Source organism: Pseudopodoces humilis, chromosome 3 (genome assembly GCF_049639895.1).
Source record: "Pseudopodoces humilis isolate 2021_Gansu_Grassland_sample_001 chromosome 3, ASM4963989v1, whole genome shotgun sequence".
NCBI lineage: Eukaryota > Metazoa > Chordata > Aves > Passeriformes > Paridae > Pseudopodoces > Pseudopodoces humilis.
Window position 1 is genome coordinate 84487618 of NC_142202.1, and position 20945 is coordinate 84508562.

The following is a 20945-nucleotide window of genomic DNA, read 5'->3' on the forward strand; positions in this document are numbered from 1 at the left end:
ACTTAAAAAGGGTTTACAACAGACAAAAGGTCTGTTGTACTCCACACATTTTCAGGATCTTCTCCCAGGTTTACATAATGAGTGTGGCATAGTGAATATCCTCCACAAAGCCAGTCTGAAATTAGTTGTGAATTTGTTTCCATTTTTCCAGTTGATATACTTTTATTGATGAACAAGCTTTAGTGTTCTTCTGTTGTTGCCTCCACTAGTTCCGTTTGCAATATTTATATCAATAATTAAAATATTTCACATTTCATTTTTTTTCATGAGTTAAGTATCTTGACTACACCCTTAGTCACTGTGGCATAAATTCAATGTAAAGATTTTAATTAGTTTTGTAATTAACATGAAATTAATGAGTTTCTATATTTCAACACAGATCTCAGTCTCATCAAATGCATGAAAAACCTTGGTGTGTTGTTTTCTTTCACTGCTATGACATGAAGTAAAACCTGGCTCAGCTGGCTCTCTGTGGTGCAGTAGTGCTGCATTTTAGTGAATCAGTGTTTTGAGAAGGGTGGCTGCAGCCCTGGTCTGAAGAGAGGGTGGGGAAGGAGTGACCAACCGTACTGCACCACTCACATCACACAGATTTATGATGTAACAAGCAGCATGACTGGGAAGCCTGAGAAGATGTCAGAAGACTCTTCAGACTCTCTCTAGCCCCTCACTGCTATAATTTGTATCAAACTAGCTGTGAATCCCCAGGGTACAATGGCACATGGGGTTACTGCTCCCCAGATGCAGGATTTTCCATTTCCTTTGTTGAACTTAATGAGGTTCCTAATGGCCCATTTCTCCATCCTGCTGAGGTCCTTCTCAACAGTGTTACATCCCCCTGGTATATCAACTATTCCTATCAGTTTTCTGCTGTCTGCAAACCTGCTGAGGGTGTATTCTGCCCCATCATTCCAAACACTAATGAAGATGTTAAACAGTACTGCCATAATGTTGACCCCAGGCATACACCACAAATTATTTGCCTCCAGCTGGACTTTGTGTCACAGGTCACAATCCCCTGAGCCTGGCATTCAGCCAGTTTCTAATCTGCCTCACTGTTTACTTACCCAGGCTGTTATTTCCTCAATTTGTCTATGAGGGTGTTTTAGAACAGGGTGTTGAACTTCTTACCAAAGACAAGATAGAGAACATCTGATATTGTCCTCTCATCCATCAAGCTAGTCAACTAATGAAAGAAGGCCATCAGGCTGGTCAGGCTCCATTTGCCCTTTATAAATTCATGCTGACTATACACAATCATCCCCTTGTTCTACACATATGTTTGGAAATAGTTTCTAGGATTACTTGTTCCATCACCTAGCCAGAGACTGAGCTAAGGCCTACAGTTTCCAAGACCCCTTTCCCTTTTTGAAGATAGCAGTGATGATTTTTCTCCCAGTCTTCAAGAATATCCCCTTGAGTGCCACCTTCCAAAGATTATTGGCCCTTCAATGACATCAGTCAACACCAGCTCATTTAGTATTCATGGGTACACCTTGTCATGTGCTAATAATTTGTACATGTCCAGTTTACTTAAATATTCCTAGATCAGATCATGTCTGCTGAGTCCTCCAGACTTTCCCTCCAGTCATCAGACTTTCCATCCAGTCATTCACTACAGAAACCTCCTGGATTACTTGTCCCCTACTGCATTGCTCAACCATCAGATATCAGGATGATTTAAGTTCTCCATAAAAAGCAGAACCTACAATAGGAAGAAGGTTTCATCTAACTCCGACGTTAATCTTCACATATAAACTCTCAGCTGGTTCATCACCCATCTCTAGGCAGAGCCCCCTGCATATTCTCATGCTCTCACATGAAAGGCTACACCCCTTCCTTGCTATCCTGCCCTGTGCTTCCATGGACTGCAGCACTCCAGAGCTATCCCACCATGTCTCTGTGATCATGATGAGACCACAGCCCTGCAGCTGCACAGCAAACCTCTAATTCCTCTTGCTGGTTCCCCGTGCTTTAGAACACAGGTCATCCAGAGAGCCACACACTTGTGCTGATTTCCCAGAAAAAGGTATGAGAGCTTTCCCTAAATGCGCTTCTCTCAATCACATCTTTTTCCATATCCATAAACTCTTGGTGGCTCCTGCCTGCCCAGTTTTGCTGTTTATGAGGTCCTTGCTGTCTCCATCTCTCCATCTCTCTGCAGCCATTGCCTATCCACCAACCACCTCCTCACTTGATCACAAATCATCATTTCTCCACTCCATTACTCTTGTTTCAAAGCTCAAGTGTACTGGAGTTAAGCATCAGTGTACTGAAAGAACAGCTACATGAAAGTTGTATATTCTGTTCTGGAAATCAGGGAAGAAAATGTTTGTCAGGTAGAGCCTGACAGTACAAACTTCAGTGACATACAGAGAACATAAATCCCAAAAAACATTTATGGGTTTGTGATACAAGCAATTCAGTGGCATGGCACAACATGTGAAATAAATTAGAACTGATTTAAATCCACTGTTGCAACTCATTACATTATCCTCTTTCCTTGATAAGCTCTTATAAAATATTTTAATTACAGTTAAGCATTCAATTTTAAAAAGCATGTAGAAACAGATTAAAATTTGGCACAGACACAATGATATTATATCACAGATTGATCAAGATAAAAAAATACAATTATTAGTAAGATGTGGTTTTGAAATTTAAAATGAGAGATAACAGTAATGTTCCTAATGCAGGGGCAATTTGAAATCCAGATACGGTGAGACAAATTCACCTTAAAAAAAGTTATTTAGTCTTTCATAAATTTAGCAGATTTTATTAAATCAGATTTAGGTGAAACACCTTATGGTAGCTTGTTATTCCTCCAAAACAGAAGCCTCCACCTCACCTTTACCATGCAGGACAAATTCCCTACTTAAAAGCACCAAGAAGTCCAGGTATCCCTGCATAAACAGGCTACAAACAAAAAGTGTTGCAATGACATAATCTGGCATAATTTTTAATTAAGTCAGCAAATGTCTTTGTCTGATCAAGCCTGTATCATGCTGATTAATCATCATGGGTTCTTACTTATCAATCATTTGCATTAAACCATGAGAAAATTTCATTCTGCTACATTTAGGATGTGAGAAATATTTGAGACATACGGAGTAAAATCTTCAACATATGCAGGCACAAAGTACTGCGTGACTGCATTATGAATGCATAAAGACCATGACTGATGAAAGAAAATCACCATAAAGAAGGACTGGTCATTTGGCTTCACTCAACAAATACACACCAACTCCAAATTCACAAATCTGATTCTGATTCAAATCGAAAGTCCCAGAACTTGCTGTTCTGGTATTCCTGGTATTTTTTTTCTGCACTTCCAACTAGAGAGCAATGGCAGTTTACCAGACTTCCCAGGACGGTAACTAGAAAGAGTTTTGAGTTATTTAATGTACAGAGTAGCTTATCCATGCAAAGCCATTTTTTGTAACACATACCTGAAAATGCTAAACAAATTAGAAAGCAAGAAGCTATTTTATATATTTATTTATATACTTATATATACTTATATTTAGAACTTGCATCAATCACTTCAGGTTACTAATCTGAACCCCAGACTGAACCTTCAGAGTAAGGATACTTATTGAATGACTTAATTTCATGAAATGGCTAGAACTGAGCCACCTCCTTTGAGTTTCTATATGCTTACTAGGTTCATCTCTAGAATATATCTGGAGAACAAAAGCAGGTGCATAAAAAAGGCAGTTCAACAAACTTAGTCCTTAAACGTAACATTACGCTCACACAGTTGCCATGGCCACTGGCCTGACACACTTCCAAATGAAGATGATGCTGGATAGGTGGTTTCAGAATGACAAAAACAGATAGACAAAAAAATGCTACCATTCCTGCTCAACTATGCTATCCCATCCTGCTCGTGTCAACATTGGGTTCTTTGGAGGGGCAAAAGTAAAATTTTAATTTCAAATTAATAATCCAACTCGAACTTAAAACTTCTAATTCCCTGACCTTAAAGAAACATTAGTAATTGAGAGAAAGAATCTTTTTAATCTTAAGTGTCAGAAATTAAAGCAACCAATCTAAACAATTCATCTGGGGTTTCTTCAACAATTAATGCTAGAAAAGTATGATTCCCCTGCCTTCGACACCTGTCTGAAGATGAGGTGAACCATCCAAGATACCAGGTGTTTTCTTCTCTTTAATGGTGTCTTAGGTAAGCTAAAAAAACAATAAAATAATATTATTTTATTGTTTTATTTTATTATTTATTGTTTAATTCCTAATAATATTATTAGAAATTAATTAAAACTATTTTTAGGAGAATTCCACTGAAGATACATAGCTTTTAAAAGCCAGAGTTGCACAGAATGAATCTCAAGATGAAAAAAATTGTTTCTAATACAATCAACCCTGTCCCAAATCTTTTCATTTCTTCCTCATATTTCTGCTGAAGAAACTGCATTGTATGTTATTCCTGCACATTTTGTTTACTATGGAAATACTACCTGAATTTAGAGAAGATAAAAGCAAGCAACCATAAAATGTCTGATTTCTGAGGTATGGATTCTGTAGACAGTATCAGAAAGGGAAGGCATCTGAATTCCAATTACATCTCACATTACTTTGCTTTTACTTTAATTTACATCTTGCTTCTAGAGCAAAGCTGAGCTGGAACTCTCATTGCAAAAACACTTGGCTTTGTATATTAGGTCACCCCACCTGTACCCAAAGTGCTCTGCTGTTCCTAAGAATGGAAGAAGTTGAGAATTTGACCTCAGGTTTAGCCCTTGCCAGGCTCACACAAGGTTATTGGTTCTCCTAGTCCTGATATTTATGATCAGATATTCTGAACTCAAGGAAAATTTCTGATAAAATTTGTTACACATTTTTATGGGGAAAAAAAAAATCCTGTTTTTGTCAAACCTGACAAAGACACTGTGAGTGGGCCAAGTTGAGAAAAATTCTGTGTCTATGAAATAAGGTATTTTGGTATGAAAAAAGCCCCTTGTAAGAGTCAAATACTGAAAAGCTAGAACACAACGAAATGCAGTATTTAAAGACATGAATTGAAATTACTTTAAATACATTTACAGTTCCACTGCAGTGTTCTGCTGGATCATGGATTACTGCAGCTGTCAGGTTATACCTCCACCAATCTGAAATGGGATGTTAAATATCCTTGTGAACATTCCTTGAAAAGAAAATGAGGTGGACTTTGCTCAAACACAGAGGGCAGTTTCTGCATTTCCCTAACATCCCTTCCTTTTGCATAAACATATCAAACTTCTGCACCTGATCTTATCAGACACTGAGTCTGTCTAGAAGTGTTCTGAGTGGTAAATGATACCTTCCAGACTTATATCAGGCAGATTTCCTAGTAGGGATATTTTTATTTTTTATATAGTTCTTAATTCTTCTTGTGTTTTACAACACCCAAAGTCAAATTTTTGACAGTTCAGGAGCTGGCAGATATAATCAAAGACTACCAAGGTAATCCTGCAGCCATTATAGTTGTAGAGAGTTTTGTCATCAGGTTAAATGAAAACAAAAACCAATCTGTGCATCTAAAAAACCCCTAACCCCAGAACAGATTAGTATCAAGGATGAAAGATGTATTTGATTATTGATAATGTGAATGAATTAAACTACTTTTGAACAAGAAATATCAAAATTTCTATATGAATAATAGCTTCAAGTCTAGTAATTTATCATATGCATGAAAATAGCAAAACAAAGGCATGTAGGTAGGGAAAAATACTTTGAGGAATAAAAACCAAGCCTTTATGACAAAAACTGTTTAACTAAAAAAATCTAGTAATGTTTCTGCTGTAATACCTTACTGACATATTGATTACACTAATTCTTAGCCAACAATGAGAGGACATCCAGTATTCAAGTTCAACTGGGATAAGTACATTAATCTATCATCTCATGGGAAGTTTGCTTCCTGTTTTAGATGCACATACTGTCAGGCGAGTCATGGAAAACGGTTTATATGTGCATAAAATTTTTCACAAATTCCTATGTTGTGGTTATCCAGTTTCAAGAATTTCTGGTTTTATTCTGGCACTCAGTGAAAGAGGGAGTGTGGTGCAATTGAATCTGCATGGAGAACTCACCTGATCCTGCCTCGAGGGCGCTCAGATTGCTCTGACATAAAACTTGTGCTGCTGAGGCGAGAGGCACTGCTGGTTCGGGAAATGGCTGACACATCACTGACATCACTATCTGATGATTTGGCAGAGACGTTATCACAACTTCTGTACTGATCTGTTTGTATATTATACTAGAGATCAAGAAAAGAAAGGGTGAGGAGTCTCATCAAAACAGACTGCATTCATTGAGACAACACATGACCTAAGTAAGACAATCCCCTTTAACTGCTTTTAGATATAACAAATTGTATGAAATTCAAAGACATGCCTACATTAAATAATGTCTTTACGCCTAGTGCAGAAATCAAACAGGTTATTTATGGACTAAAGAAGATACTCGGAATAAAATAATGCACTGGAAATTAAATAGGCTGTTGGTTCTTCAGCACACTAGAACCACAATAATGGAATATTTATATGAACTATTTATGCATCAGAGAGACATCTCAAGCACATGCATACCATCCATTTAGCTACAGACCCTTTTTTATTTTTAAAATATAAAAAGTGCATACTATAAAATACCTGCACATAGAACTGCATATGAGCCTGAATGAAATGTAATGCTACATGACACTATTAGGGACTGATTTCAATTCCGAAGTTCTATTAAAAAAGAGAAAAAGTACATTTTCTATCTCAAAATATCTCTTTGTATTGTGATACTAGAGAACTAATTAAGGAGAAAGCTAACTCAGCAAACACAGTATTTGTTTCCAGGCAGATCAGTTCCCTGATCTAGCTGCTTTTACATCTGCACATGCCTAAGAATTAGCAGAAGACACAGCAGGAGGAATATGTGGACAGGGGTAGAAGTTACTTTGCTTTTAAAATCAACTGGGACACCACACCATCTATCACATAATGCTCTTATTACTCATATCATCAGTCAAAAGGAACTTTCAATCCTAGCAGTCACACTTATCTAAATCTTCACTCATACAGATATGAGGACCAAATAATTTTCATAATCACAGAACTAAAACTTACTGTCATTAGAGGAAGGTACTCTTGACTAGAAAGCAACTAAATCAGTGGCATAATTCCCTGGGTATATTACAGGAAAACTATCAACACTTAGGAGCAGTTTTTAACATGACACTCCAGAGGAGTTCATTTTCCAAATGTGTGCTCTGTAAAATTGCAAGCCATAAAACATTTATTTATAAATCATACACAAATCTGTGGCTATCTGTGAATATCCAAACTCCAGCTAGGCACTGGGTTGCTGGCTGAGTCACTTGGCAAATGCCATGACTTAATTTCAAAAACCTAGCAAACACAAACTTGAGTTTGTACAGATGAATGTATCAGGTCTCCTCTCCTTAAGTCAGGTTTATCTTCTCCTGCTCCAGTGCCTTTCAGCAACTATGCTTGTGCATACTTTGAAACCTCTTGGTAAAACATTGAAGATAAAATGAAGAAGTCAACAGGAGCAGAGAAGGGGAAGGAATAAAGCAATTTTAAGCACCAATTGTAAATACAGAAATCTGCTGGACAAATGGAGGTTGTATAAATTTACTGTCTCAGTGTGTTTTTCAGGCGTGCATTAGAACACTGCTTAGCAAAACTTTTAGGCAGTATCCTGTGAGGTCCTTGCAATGCCTCAGTAAAAACATCTGCAGGAGAGAAAGCTCTGATTTATTAAAGGTAACTTTAAGAAAATGGGTAACAGAAAGGGCTCAAGTACCCTGATAACAAAAATATTTTTAACTACAGCAGGAATTAATCAGGAGGTTCTCTTTACAAGTGATTTGTGACTTTACTGAATATAAATGCCCACTGGGGTTAAGGTAAGACTGCGCTCCTATGTTTATTCAGCTCATCTTTCATTAATGACTTGTAGAGTTTGTTACACAATTTTGCTGATTGCTATCCTTCAAACTGCAAGATAAAATGGTAACTCCAAAATGCAAACACAAAACATACTAATTCTTATCAGACCTATTTCATAATAGGATATCTTATTTTCCTTCTAAATCTAAAATGTTGAAAGCAAAAATGCAAGTTTGAAAACTTTTTACTTAAGCTAAATATAAACATTCAGAGACTAGAAAAATGAAAGGTTTATTCTCTCCAGCATAATTTAAACTGCCCCAGTCCCAAGACAGACTTGGTTTTATGCAAATTTAGGAAAAAATTCCTAAAGAATTCCTAACAAATCCTTCAAGCTACTCTAAATGAGACATTTAAAAATATGAAAACCATCTGGACACATGGAATGATCTGGCTTTCAATTAAGCTAAACAGATTTGAAATCTGCAAAATCATCCCATTAAATAATAATCTGTTGATTTCAGTGAAATAGGGATTTCACCCATCCTATACATTGAGATTATATCTAACAATTATTCCTTTGAAATTGAGGTTTCAAAAATTCTTTGTTTAAAATATAACCACTCAATTTCTTTCAAATGTATGGGGTTTCTTAAGCATAGTAACAGACTGTTTCAGAAATACCTCCATGCTTTATTTGTATTTGCTGAAGATCATCTGACTTCTTCCCTCTGCCACTGTAATGTCCAATTACTTCTCTTCCTCACCAAAAGGTCCATATTATCTTTGTGGCCTTTGGTTTGAGAGTGCATACAGTGAACCTGCAGTGGTAGAAGACTGAGGTGGTCCCTGAGCAACCATGACATGCTGCTGGAGAAGGCAGACTACCCCACTGAGAGAGCCACCAAGGCCAGAGGAGTTACATCTGGAAGCTGTCCTGCTGTAGGCCTTTCTTCTAAGTATTGAGGGAGATATAGACTGCTGGTCTTTGTTCCAAGCCACACCTGAATCTGGCTGTTCAGCCCTCAACTTATGATTCAACAGGTGGACTGTGTATGTCATGAAGAACACCCTCTGTTTCACTTGTACTGCATTTGTTCCACCTTTCATGGGGTATCTACATGGGCTGGGAAAGATGGGGAGAGGGGGGAGAGGGAAAGCAACAAGCATGGTTGTGCAGCTTACCAGTTAGAATACTGGGAGGGAAGTTAGAATTTCCAGTTTGTATATCAGTGGCTGTTTGAAGATTCATCCCCATCAATGGACCGTTCAGTATCAACATGAAACCATTTACTGGTGCAGGGGTCTTCAGCCCAGGTAGCATCCCCTGTAACTGGGGGCTATATAGATATCCTCACTCTGTTTTGCTCCCTATAGTCCAGCAGTGTGAAAAATCAAATTGTTGTGTAGATACAAGACTGGCCTAAAAGACAGTTTTTCCTATGCTGGTAAGCACTGCATTTTACAGTGAGATGGGACATAAAGAAAAAACTGAATCCATGTCTTCTACTTGCCTTGTGTTGCAATCACAGCTAGTGCAGAAAACATGGAGCCTCCCTTCCTAAACAGGATATTCATGGCATGGCTGAGCTTTTCCTACCCCTTTTATACTGTGTGCCAGGGCTGTGATTCCCAAGAAACTGAAAACATCTCCCTTCACAGAAATAGAGATCAGCACAAAAAAGTAGTGATGCTGAAAATCAATGCTGAGTACTACAGAGTTTACATTTTACTACTATGACTTCTGGATTTAGCTTTTCCTTCTTATACCTGCTGCTTCTAATTAATTCACCAACTTCTAATTAATGCCACCAACAGGAGGCATACAAGTTTTCCTACTGATTTCCTACCTACCTCTGATACAGTCTGACAATCAGTCATCCCAGCTAACAGATGAACAAAATGAAAGCAATTTTTAAGTTAAACTTTTTTTCCTTCCAATATAGAGAGAAGTAAATAGTACTCTTCCACAAAGCAGTGCTCACTAAAATGAGAATATTTTACTGTTGCAATACACCTGAATGTATCATTCAGGAGAAAAATAATATGGGCTAAGATCCTCTTAAAAAGTACCTGCAATGCAGTAATGCCTGCAGGTTTCCAACGGGGCTCAAAAATAATATGATAGAGTTCTCCTCTAAAGCAGAAAACTGCTGCTCTTTACAACTGTACATATATTTGCAATAAGTTTCGCTGACATGTTATATTTAGACATTATAGCATTTTGAAGCCTCAAAATGAAATATATTTCAGTGCAATCACTTCTCTTTCAACTCTGTATCTTAAAGCTTAGGTAACATTTCTTTTCCAAGCTGCACCATTTATCACATTAGGAGAGTCATTGAAGTTTGCAGCCACTTCAATAGCAATTACTAAAGAGTAGGTCTGCTTTTTTAAACATTAATAGCAACTAGTTTCAAATGCCAAAATATCTGCACTGTCTTTGCCTGAATTACAAAACCAGAAGTCTATGAACAGGTGGAATGCACCTGTTCTTCCATTGACTTTACCACCTATGGAGCTGTTGCTTCTTGCACACCAGCAGAAGGAGGAAAAAGGGGTATGATGAACTGTAGATGTGTTAACATCAGTGGGAAGAGCATAGACACAAACCAAAACAGTGTACTTCACAAATAATTTTACAGCTCCTTAATGACTAACAGTGTCAGCAATTTTACTGTTATAAGGCACATCTTAAAAGTCATTTAAGCGTCCATTATAATTGGATTATCTCTCATATTAGAAAGTACTTATAATATGAAAGTATTTATATTTCTAGATTTAACTCCCAAAACCATGAAGAATACAAGAGTTCAGAGCTCTGAAAATTAATTGAGTATGCTGTCCTTAGACTACAAAAAAAGTCCCAGGTGACTAACCTTGACTAATATATACCTCATTATGTGCTTAGAATTAGGAAATGAAATGAGAAAATAAAAAGGGCTTTAAAATGAAGTCATTAACATGAGGAAAGAGAAATCCTGACCAGATGCACAGATTCTTCCAGGGACTTATACAAGTCTCGAGACCACAGCTATCTTTTGAGGCACTTTAACGAGGAATCTTGTCAGAAAACACTGAATCCTGCACAAAACACCTTGAGTCTTATGATTGCTCACATAGGGTTCCTCTGAATGCCGCTGGCACTCACAGACCAGCAGCTGGCACCTTAGGGTATTCAGGGCTCATCACTGACTCCCACCAGCTTCTTGTCTTAGGAGCAGCTCATGCCATGGTCCAGAGCCTGCCAAGCACCAGTGATTCTAAAGAGCTCCTCCTATAATTGTATCCAACTCCTATGAACACTGCTCAGCTTCCAAACAGGGAACAGTAAAAATGAGCAAGTCAAACCATAAGAAAACTGCAGTGAAGCCCACAGGTCAAATGAATGGAACCCACAAAATTTTGTGAAATCCAGCCAGTACTGGAGTGATTGCCATCTTAATACAATATATATAGAACTTTTTCTTCAAGGTGGGTGAAGGGGACCAAAAGAAGATGCTACATCTATGTCCAAAAGCATTTTCCATATACAGCCCTAGATGTTTACCCAGCATGACATAAAACTTTACTTAATAAGCCTCCTATCAGCCCAAGTATCCTACCCAGCCCCTGCTTTAGAAATTAACTGCAAACATACAAGAGTTAAGACAGTAACTATTGAGTTAAATCCACAGTGCCACTGAACAAATGCCATGATTACACTTGTATGCTAAATGCTTTTCAATCACATACAGTCTTAAGGCCGTAGTGCATCTAAATATAGAGAGATATCCTTTTTAAGTACATACTACAGTGGTCTAATCAGTAACTCTCTTGAATAAACAGAACTTCCAAAAATGGGAAGGAGGAGCAGCTGCAGCATGATGTTTGTGTTCTATGTGTGGCATCTGGAATAAAAAAAAAGCCTTAAGTGTATTTTGAATTAGAAGGCTAATTGAGTTACACTGTAAATCACCTCTGTGAATATCTGAAATTATGCCACCAAATGTTTTGATTCTCTCAAGTACTGAAACAGCACAAATATGTGCACACTAGCCACTACAGCCTAACCAACATATAAGAAAGAAGGTAGGCATGTTTAAAGTTCTTCTTTAAATACTTTTGACAAATTCTCAGAGGTCTGGTGGTTTTTTAAATTTTTTTTTTTTTAATTTTTTTTTATCATATTAGAAATAACTGTTCCCCATAAATTAGGGAGTCTTTCCACTGCACTGGGAGGAAATAAGGATGTGAGCTCTGTGAAGAATATACAAATGTTGCATGGCAGACAGTTACCTATTCAAAATCCATTAATGGATGTTCAAAATCGAAACCTTCATGGTGCATGCTTGGAAAACTATTGCTTGCTTACTGAAACTAGAAAATTGAGAAACTGAGTGGGGAAAATTACAAAACTGTAATGCATCAGAAATTGACTGTAAATTGCAAAGGACCAGTTACAAAAAAGGTTTGTTTCAATAAAAGAGAAAACTTATTTAACTTTCAAGAATTATTTTGTATATGCATAATTAACCATTGTAAATATGATCTCATACTGAAGGAAAATTTTTGAATGGTTTAGAGAATTTCATATGTAATAAAACAGGCATATTTGAAAATGCAAAAATATTGGAAGAATCAAATCCATGTGAGCTGATTGCTCTGAAATGCAGAATGGACTGTTTCTCAATATTCAGCACAGTATAATTTCTCAAATAAATGTATTTATTTTCTGGAGCAGTGGGCAAACTGCTATTTGGGAAAGAAAGAATCATTTTGGTTAAAGAGGGAAAAACTCTACTTGCAATTGCTATTTCTTTAACAGTCAGTTAATATTTATTTTTCACTATTCCAGAATGCCTATTATACCATTTAATATTTATTTTTTTTATTTAAATTAAGTCTTGTTTCTGCAGCTTTCAAAGACTCTTCACAAATTTTGGCAGCAGAAACTGAGTAGTCTTTGGTTCTGAGAAATCTCAGTCATCAGCTTTACCACAACAGCTACGTTTTCATTAGATGATGTACTACATTTTCATTGGAGCTGTCCAAATTTTCATCTGTCTTCATTATTCTCTTGACTCTTTCACCATTTTCTCAGGATAGAGAAAGACAGTAGCATAAGGTTTGGTTTGGTAACATTTTTAAAGTGATGACTATCACCATCACTGAATATCCTGGCGTGTTAGAATGGGCTAATAGAATTCTTTCTCAGCACTTAAAAATTAATTCTATGTTGGACCATATTATCTAGGACTCCAACATTATCATGTAGAAAATACATGAGAAGTTAAACATTTAAAGACCACGGCAATTCTTCTTACTACCATTTCAGCATGGGAAACAAATACAGAAGACAAGGCACTCCAAAAATATTTCTCTTTAACAACCAACAGAGAATTTGCTTCTTCAAAATTTTCCTCATAGTTTTAGAAAAAAAAATTCTGAATAGTATAATTTCAGTGTTCTTTATGATTTAGTACTCATCATGATTTCAATCTTGATTTCTACATGCATTTAAAACCAAAAGGAGATCCTGGAAAATTCAAGGTTCTAAGGATAAGAGGAATTTGTAATATTGCAGGTTGATGTTTTCTAACAACTATTTAACCATACATTGGATCTATGCTGATCAAATAAGAAAAACATATTGAAGGGCCAAAATGATGCTTATAATAAATATTAGAGAGTTAGAATTAAAAAATACATTTCAGAATGTCAAATACACAAGTTTAAATCAATCTGTAAGCACATATAATCTAACTCAGAAATCTGGCCTTTGAATCTGAACAAAGGTCATCATGGCAGAAGTCCTCAGATTGCATATTATCTCTCTCTCGTGAGAATTTTGTCAACCCTATTTTAACTATTTTTTCTGACATGTTAAGCAGTTGGGAAGTACAACACTGCATCTCACCCTCCTGCTCTGAGTGGACCTCTTTTGAAGGTAATAGCAAACCCCATAGTAAATTAGCTGTTCTAATTAAACAAATTCTTGTTCCTGACAGAAGATCTCATTGGAAATTTCCACCCCAGCTGTTGAGTTTTTTTAACAGCACTGATATCCCACAGACTGGCCACTGAGGACGTAAAGTTTTGTTTCTCGTCTTCATTTTGAACTGTTCATTTAAGTTGTTATTAAAGTTGTCTGCATATTTAACTGCAACAAGATCTTGAACCAATCTTACATATTAAAAGTTAGCTGGCAAATTTCCTATTTAACCATTCCTAAGTAAATTTCTGATTTTGTTTTAGGTGAGTACCTCACTTATGCATTATTTTAACGTGCATCTCCAGGAGCATCCAGCTCCTCACAGCTTGAATTGTAACCAGCAGTGCAGATGTGCAAGACATTTTCATCAGTTTGTTCAGAACTCTATACAGTTTAAATTACAAAGTTATGGGCTATCATCTTAGCCTTATCAAGAAAACAAAATTCCTCTATACAACTTCGTTAACGTTATTTCAATATATTCCATTATCACAGAAACTCCTTATGCTTTTATTAGAAAAGGAAATCGAAGTAATCAGTAGGTACTTCAAGAAAAGAAATAGTTTATCTCTGACATTATTAGGATGCAAAAAAATTATACAAATATGAGAACATCTGCAATCTGGGATTGGACCTAGCTCTCTCTACACATCAGACAGCAACAAGGCCCCACCAACTCTTTCATGGCCTCCTTTTCTAAACTCCAGGAACTGGAAGTCTGAGGACTTCCTAAACTAGATGTGATTAGTCTCTTTTTAACAGCTGTGGAAGTATCTTTCTTTCCTGAAATAGTTTTTAAGTATTTTGGCTTTTACAGATACATTTTAGTTGATGTCAAAGACTAAGTCTAATGCACAACAGATGGGGGCAAAAAAGGTGGTAAAAAGCTATTACTTGAAGACATTTCTATCAGGCTGTAAAATACAGTGTTCTTGAAGGTTATGTAATATTTTTAAATAAACAAGTTTATGCCTTCAATTTTCAAGCCAAAATATCATTCCAAGACTACTGACTTTACCTTGGTATATTGCTCACGCTCATGTTCTTGGCTAGAACCAGACCCTGATGTCTGATTATAACGGTGCATTTTCATTTTCATCTGTCTCGTTCGCTCCTCCACTACTAAGCTTGCTGCAAAAACACACAATGAAAATCAATTAAAAATAGAGAAAATTTCTTTGAAAAAACAAATGGTTTAGCAACAACTCTAGCTTATTTCCATTTCAACAAAACAAAGAAATGTACAAACATGTAGAACAAGCAGGGTGTAAACACAGAACAAAGGAACACTAATGTCAAGAAATCAATCGCTTTCACTGTGAGAGTCGTTACCTGAAAATGGGCAGACATCCCAATTTCTACACATAATAAAGCTGTTGCAACAGACATGAAAAGAGTGAAAAAATTGTGGCAGGCTGAATTATACACCTGTTAAATATTCTGGATGCAGGGGATGTAAATCCATGATCATCTAAGCATGTGTTTGTTTAAATGCAGAAAATATTACAGTAGCATTCTAAGAATTAATGCATGAAACAGATATTGAAATGTATTTTTAAAATAATTAACTCCTCCTACTATCTTGAAAAATAGCAGTTTAACATAGCTAAGACTATTTGAGAGGAATAATTTCTCCATTCAACCAGTCACATACATTTCTAGTAGTTTGGGGTTTTTTAACCAGATCTCCTTTAAAATCACTACTTTGCCCTGTAATGATCACCTCTACTTCAAATAATTATTTGTTCTTGTGTTTTCAACTTCCATTTGGCAGTGTTTCTTTAAAAACAGAAAGCCTGCACCTTCAAGGAGTTGTGGTGCCATAATGGGAATCCTCTTCAACTTGAACATGTTGAACAACTAATACTGGCTGTGCCTGCCACAGGCAGACACCCTTGCTCTAACAGAGAGGTGTAAAAGCACCTGGGACAAGGCTTCCTCCAAGGAACTTAACCTTTGTGGTAGTGAAAAAATTTCAGAGGGATCTATATATTCTGCTATTCTTTAACTTTGTAGCATTTTAAATTCAAAGCAATACAGGTAACATCAATACCATGAAAACTGGAACTTTTTAACAGTTCTAGAACTAGACCCAAATATTTATCAGTAACTTCTAAATCACAGGAGTATTCACTACATTGATTGTGGTTTAACAGGTTAACAGGTTTAACAGGTTACAGCATCTCAGATAAACTTCTTTTAAGTTGGAATTTTTTATGTGTCACAAATTTAATTTTATTTGACCTCCACAAAATCTTCTGCTTTTGTGCCAACCATGCACTTACATTACTCTCTATAAAACTTTTATAAAAGATCCCCTCCCCAGATCAGTGACAGGAGAGAGACACCTATATTATATTAAAGCTGCATGTAATCAACTTGTAATCACAAAACACAGAGAATTTTAAATTACTGGAGACTAAGTACCCTATGTATTTTCAATTAAGAGGTACTAAAGTTCTCATGTGTGGCTTTTATGCTGTTCACTGTGGCATTGTTTACAGATCCATTTTTTTGTCTGTGCTTTGCCAGCACAAAGATACATGGCCAAAAAAATAAATAAAACCAAAAAAGCAGTACACTCAGGATTGGATATTTTAAACTATAAGCAACTGAAAAAATCACAATTGTGCCTGCACATACCATTTGTAACTTGCTCATGGAAATGATAGAATGTCTGTGTGCTGGTTGGGTATGAAAATATATACAAAGGCATCACTGTGAATTCCTTCCACATTTCTTATTTAAAAATAAGAAAATTAAATAAAACAAACTACATTAAAATTCTGCTACAACTACAAATTTAAGGCATGAAATAAATTTATCATTATCTTCAATCTCCCATATGCAGAGTCCAATCTAGCAAATTCTGCACATGCAGAATGTCACACTGGGCCCAGCAATTATTCCAGATGACTAATTATGTCAGGAAATGTGTACCTTAATTGCAATGAGTCCAGTTCCACCATCAGATATGCAGGCACAGCTCCAATTACTTCAATGGAAGTTGCATGGAGGTATCTGAAGGCAAAATTGAGCACTTTAGGTGAAATTTTTAAAGATGGCCTCTTATTTTAAGGACAGATATGAAAGGATTAAGATAGATCAGTTAGGGACTGAAGTAATAAAATGGGTATCTTAATCCTATCATACATGCATGAAAAAGACTGAGGATATGAAATCAGAGGGTAAAATGAGACCCCTTTAAAAATTTAGCCCTACAGGTGTATGGTGCACAGATTAGAGTTAGTCTAAATATCACCCTTTCATTGTGTGAATTTTAGGTCCTTTAGCCTGTCAACTGTATGCTATACTAAATAATATATATGATATGTTACCCTGTATTACCTGTGATACCTGGGAAAGAGTATTCTAATATGTAATGAAATGCTATTTCAGAAGTTATTACTTCAGTCAAGATTGAGTAAATATTCAACCTTAATTCTGTAATTCTTGATTTTTGTTATGTTTAAATCCTTAAGCTTAATGCGTTTATGTTCTGGTTTTCCTATATATATATATATATATATATATATATATATAACTGTATCAAAGAACGTGGGAACAATTAATAAGGTCTGTGAAGTAAATCTAAATTCTCTAATGGAGAAATTTGATTTTGTGCATGAAGTACAGTGTAACTTAGCACCAATTAGTTGTGAATTTATTTGTAAGCATGTAGTTGCATTAAACTAGTCTAGAAAATCCAACTGTGTTCTTTCCAGCTTGTTTACCATGCACATCTGAGCATATGTTGAACGTAGCTCAGTCCTGTGATGGAAAATTTTATCTGCCTGACCAGTGGTTTGGTAAAACCTTTACATGTTAATCATGAGAAGTAAGAAAAAAGCCTAACACGGGAGCAAAAGCACATTAGCAAAACTGTAACAACCATAGGTAACAACACCATATGATCACATTGCTTTCTTGGAACACGGCTGGTTACCACAGGTAACAAAAACTTGACATAAAAAGTACTTAGCCTGCCTATAAAAATATGGCTATACCTTCTTTTAGGACATTACTATTTATAGAATGCTTTTCCTGGAGGTCTTGAGAGGTAGAACTACACAGTAATTTACAAATCAAAGCACTGTAATCCCAAGACCTTTAAACTCTAGAGTGGCTCTAGAATTAAAAAATGAAGATTTACCATAAGTGTTTCAAAATAGTGGTACAACTACAATCAATATTGGTTGTGTCAATGAGTTATTCTTTGGTGTCAAAAGTCACACTTCAAAGAGCTGTAACTCTCATCTCTTCAAGGGCTGGTGATTCAGATGTGAGATCAATCAGTGTAAAAGTAATTGAGAGAACTCATTGATCAAACTGCTAAAATAAAGAGTGTAACTTAATAGCCAAAGCTTACTACTAATAAACCACGTGAAGATTAACAACAATGATGTACATAAACAATCAAGCCATGCAGGAGAGAAAAGACAGACATAAATGGAATCAAAATGTTATATTTCAATTCCATTAATCTATTTATAAACCCTTCTGACTCCTGTAATCCCAGGGGTACTGGGTCTGGCTGGGATGGAAGCAGTTTTCTTCACAGCTGCCTGTTCTTCTAGTTGCGACTAAGTGCTGATAACACACCAGTGCTTTAGCAATTGCTGAGCAGTGCTTGCATAGCACCAAGGCCTTCTCTATTCCTCATGCTGCAGCCCCTTGCCCTGTCCTGCCTTCCCCCTGCTTCCAAGCAGGCTGTGAGAAGAAAAAGGTGGGACAGGTGACCCCCACTGACCAGAAGGATCATTCCATACCATGTAGCATCACACTCAGCAATAAAACTGGGGCTAGCCTAAAATATGCAATTCTGTAAGACACTACTTGAAAGAGGTAAGGAATAAACTAAAGAAAGTAGCTACAGATCTTATTTTCAGCCTTCAATCTACCCTCAAAGAAAATTAGGAGAGACTAACAGTTGTTTTTCTCTTGAAGGATATAGACACTAAATTTTTGATGACTTTACCTGTTTACTAAGATTTTGTGTGCTAGTCATATTCCTTTTAATATATGACTATTATGTTAAGAGTTATAGAGTTACACCTGATGCCACTAATTAGTTGACAGCTCTCATCTTTATTACTATCCTCAGATAACTACTATGGGCATGTTTCAACCCCTAAATGCTGTTTAAATGAGGGAGAAGGTAGAACTTCTAACTTCTGAATGTTCAGAATATAGTCTACCTTTTGAATTATGTACAAAATAACCCAAGAATAATCAATGTACTATACTAATATATCAGATGTAGTAGGGCAGATGGTTTTCCTTTTTTCTTTAATAAAACTTTTCTAGACAGAATGTGTCATATGGCATATTTCTGTTATCTACAGAATATGAATCTAACAATTCAAGAAATATGACTTTAAAAGAAATTAAACTTGCATTAGCATCAACAGCAGACCAACCCTATGAAAATCACTGAGAGCTACAAAAGCAGCACTAACAGCAGTGGCCAGTGCAAAAGAAACAGAAGTAATTTTGAGGTCCAAAGTTCTCCCATTAAGGTTTAAAAAGGGGTCTAAACTCTATACTACATGCAAAATTCTCAAATTACATAATGCCTTAAACACCCATCTAATGGGTTGACAACATAATGTATGAAATTTATATGGGATCATTTAAATAAAGATTGTATCACAATAGCAGCAATATTGAACTAGCAAGGAACAGCAAAAATGCTGTAGCTACTTTTCTAGTTCTAGTTTTTTATTCCTGAGCTCTAGCTCTACATATCCACTTCTTTCATATCGGAACATTCACCAAAGAGAGTCTACAGAGAAGTAATAAGATATATGTTTAAAAAGTCAGGTGATTAATCCCAGGAACAAATTTCCATCCCTTGCGGTCATTAAGTGAAAATACCTTTCTAAAGGACATTCTTGCTCCAAGCCAAATATGGGCTTAATGCCAGAATGACTGGTGACATTACATTCAAAATGATAACCATACTGTGCTTTTCTAGAAGGTAGAACTGGGCATACCATTTTCTGTAATGACGAAGTCTGCAACAAACTCAGAATTTTCTCTTGAGGCACTTCATATTTCTGTTCAAGATGGTCAAGACAGAAAGAGGAGGTGCAGGCAAAGAGTATGACATGGAAAACCTCCAAGTCTTACCTGCACTATTAAATGTCAGAGGAAGCTACATAACAGGAAGAAATTGGCATCAAGATTTCAGATAGCTGTAACTATTTCTAGAATATGTCACACATCCATTCTTTATGATGCAAACTTTAAGAGAAAAGCCTGTAAGTCTAAAATGACACAAACACTTCTTACATAATGAAGTACTGAAAAGGAAGCTGAAGTGAGAATTTACCTCATAAACTTATAATAACAGTGCTTTTGGGGCAAACCCAACAGGTTCAGGCAGGGGAACAAAGAACGGCACTTATTCCAGAAGTCAAGAGATGTCTGACCTACTCTTCAATTTCAGTCTTCATATTAAGAAGAAAATTTGAACAGTAACAAACAGCTACAGCTGTACTGCAGTCTAGAAGCATGTACACAGACTTTCTACACAGCAAAAGCTAGGAGACTCATCTGCCTGAGCAACATAGATGCTCTGTGGACAGGAATCAGGGGGAAAGAAACCTATTTGGTTTGAGGAATTAGATGAGAAAAAGTAATTAAAAAAAAATCTGGTTTGAGAAGTGGCAGCTGAGGAAGAAATTAGGCAAAACATGTCCATAACAAAGGCAGGGCAATAAAGCAGCAACAAGATTTAAATGAGAGAATCATCTAGTGCAGAGATGGCTGTGTGGCACAGAAAAGAAAAGTCACCAGTGTTGGACCAGGATGATCCATTTCAGAAATAATAGAAAGCCTCTAGTTCATTTCTGTTGATCCTTCAGGACAAGTTTTGCAGTATCCACACAGAAAATATCCTTTCAGTAGGTTTCTTGGCTTTAAAAATTCACAGCAAACTCTACTATGAAATTTAAAAAGCACAAAATAATGAGCAGACAAATGTTTTGAAATACAAGGTAAGTAACACTGAAAAAATCAATTTGTTGTCAAGATGAAGAACTTGCTATGACTTCTTTGAATAA

At 36.3% G+C, this 20945-nt stretch overlaps 1 protein-coding gene across 28 annotated transcripts in view; it reads right to left on the reverse strand.

Moving 5' to 3' along the window:
* Positions 1-20945, reverse strand: part of RIMS1 (regulating synaptic membrane exocytosis 1) — a 299841-nt gene that overhangs the window by 51453 nt on the left and 227443 nt on the right. For 17 of the 28 annotated variants that reach the window (XM_088053101.1, XM_088053091.1, XM_088053103.1 and 14 more), the window contains 2 exons: positions 14897-15009; positions 6093-6259 (listed from right to left, as the gene is read on the reverse strand). The exons of 7 other annotated variants lie outside the window; for them this stretch is intronic. In XM_088053101.1, coding sequence (XP_087909227.1) covers positions 6093-6259; positions 14897-15009 — 280 coding nt within the window. Of the gene's footprint in view, positions 1-3833; positions 4192-6092; positions 6260-14896; positions 15010-16818; positions 16900-20945 lie in introns of those variants that run through there. 4 more of the 28 variants (XM_088053113.1, XM_088053109.1, XM_088053116.1 and 1 more) reach the window with 4 other exon arrangements.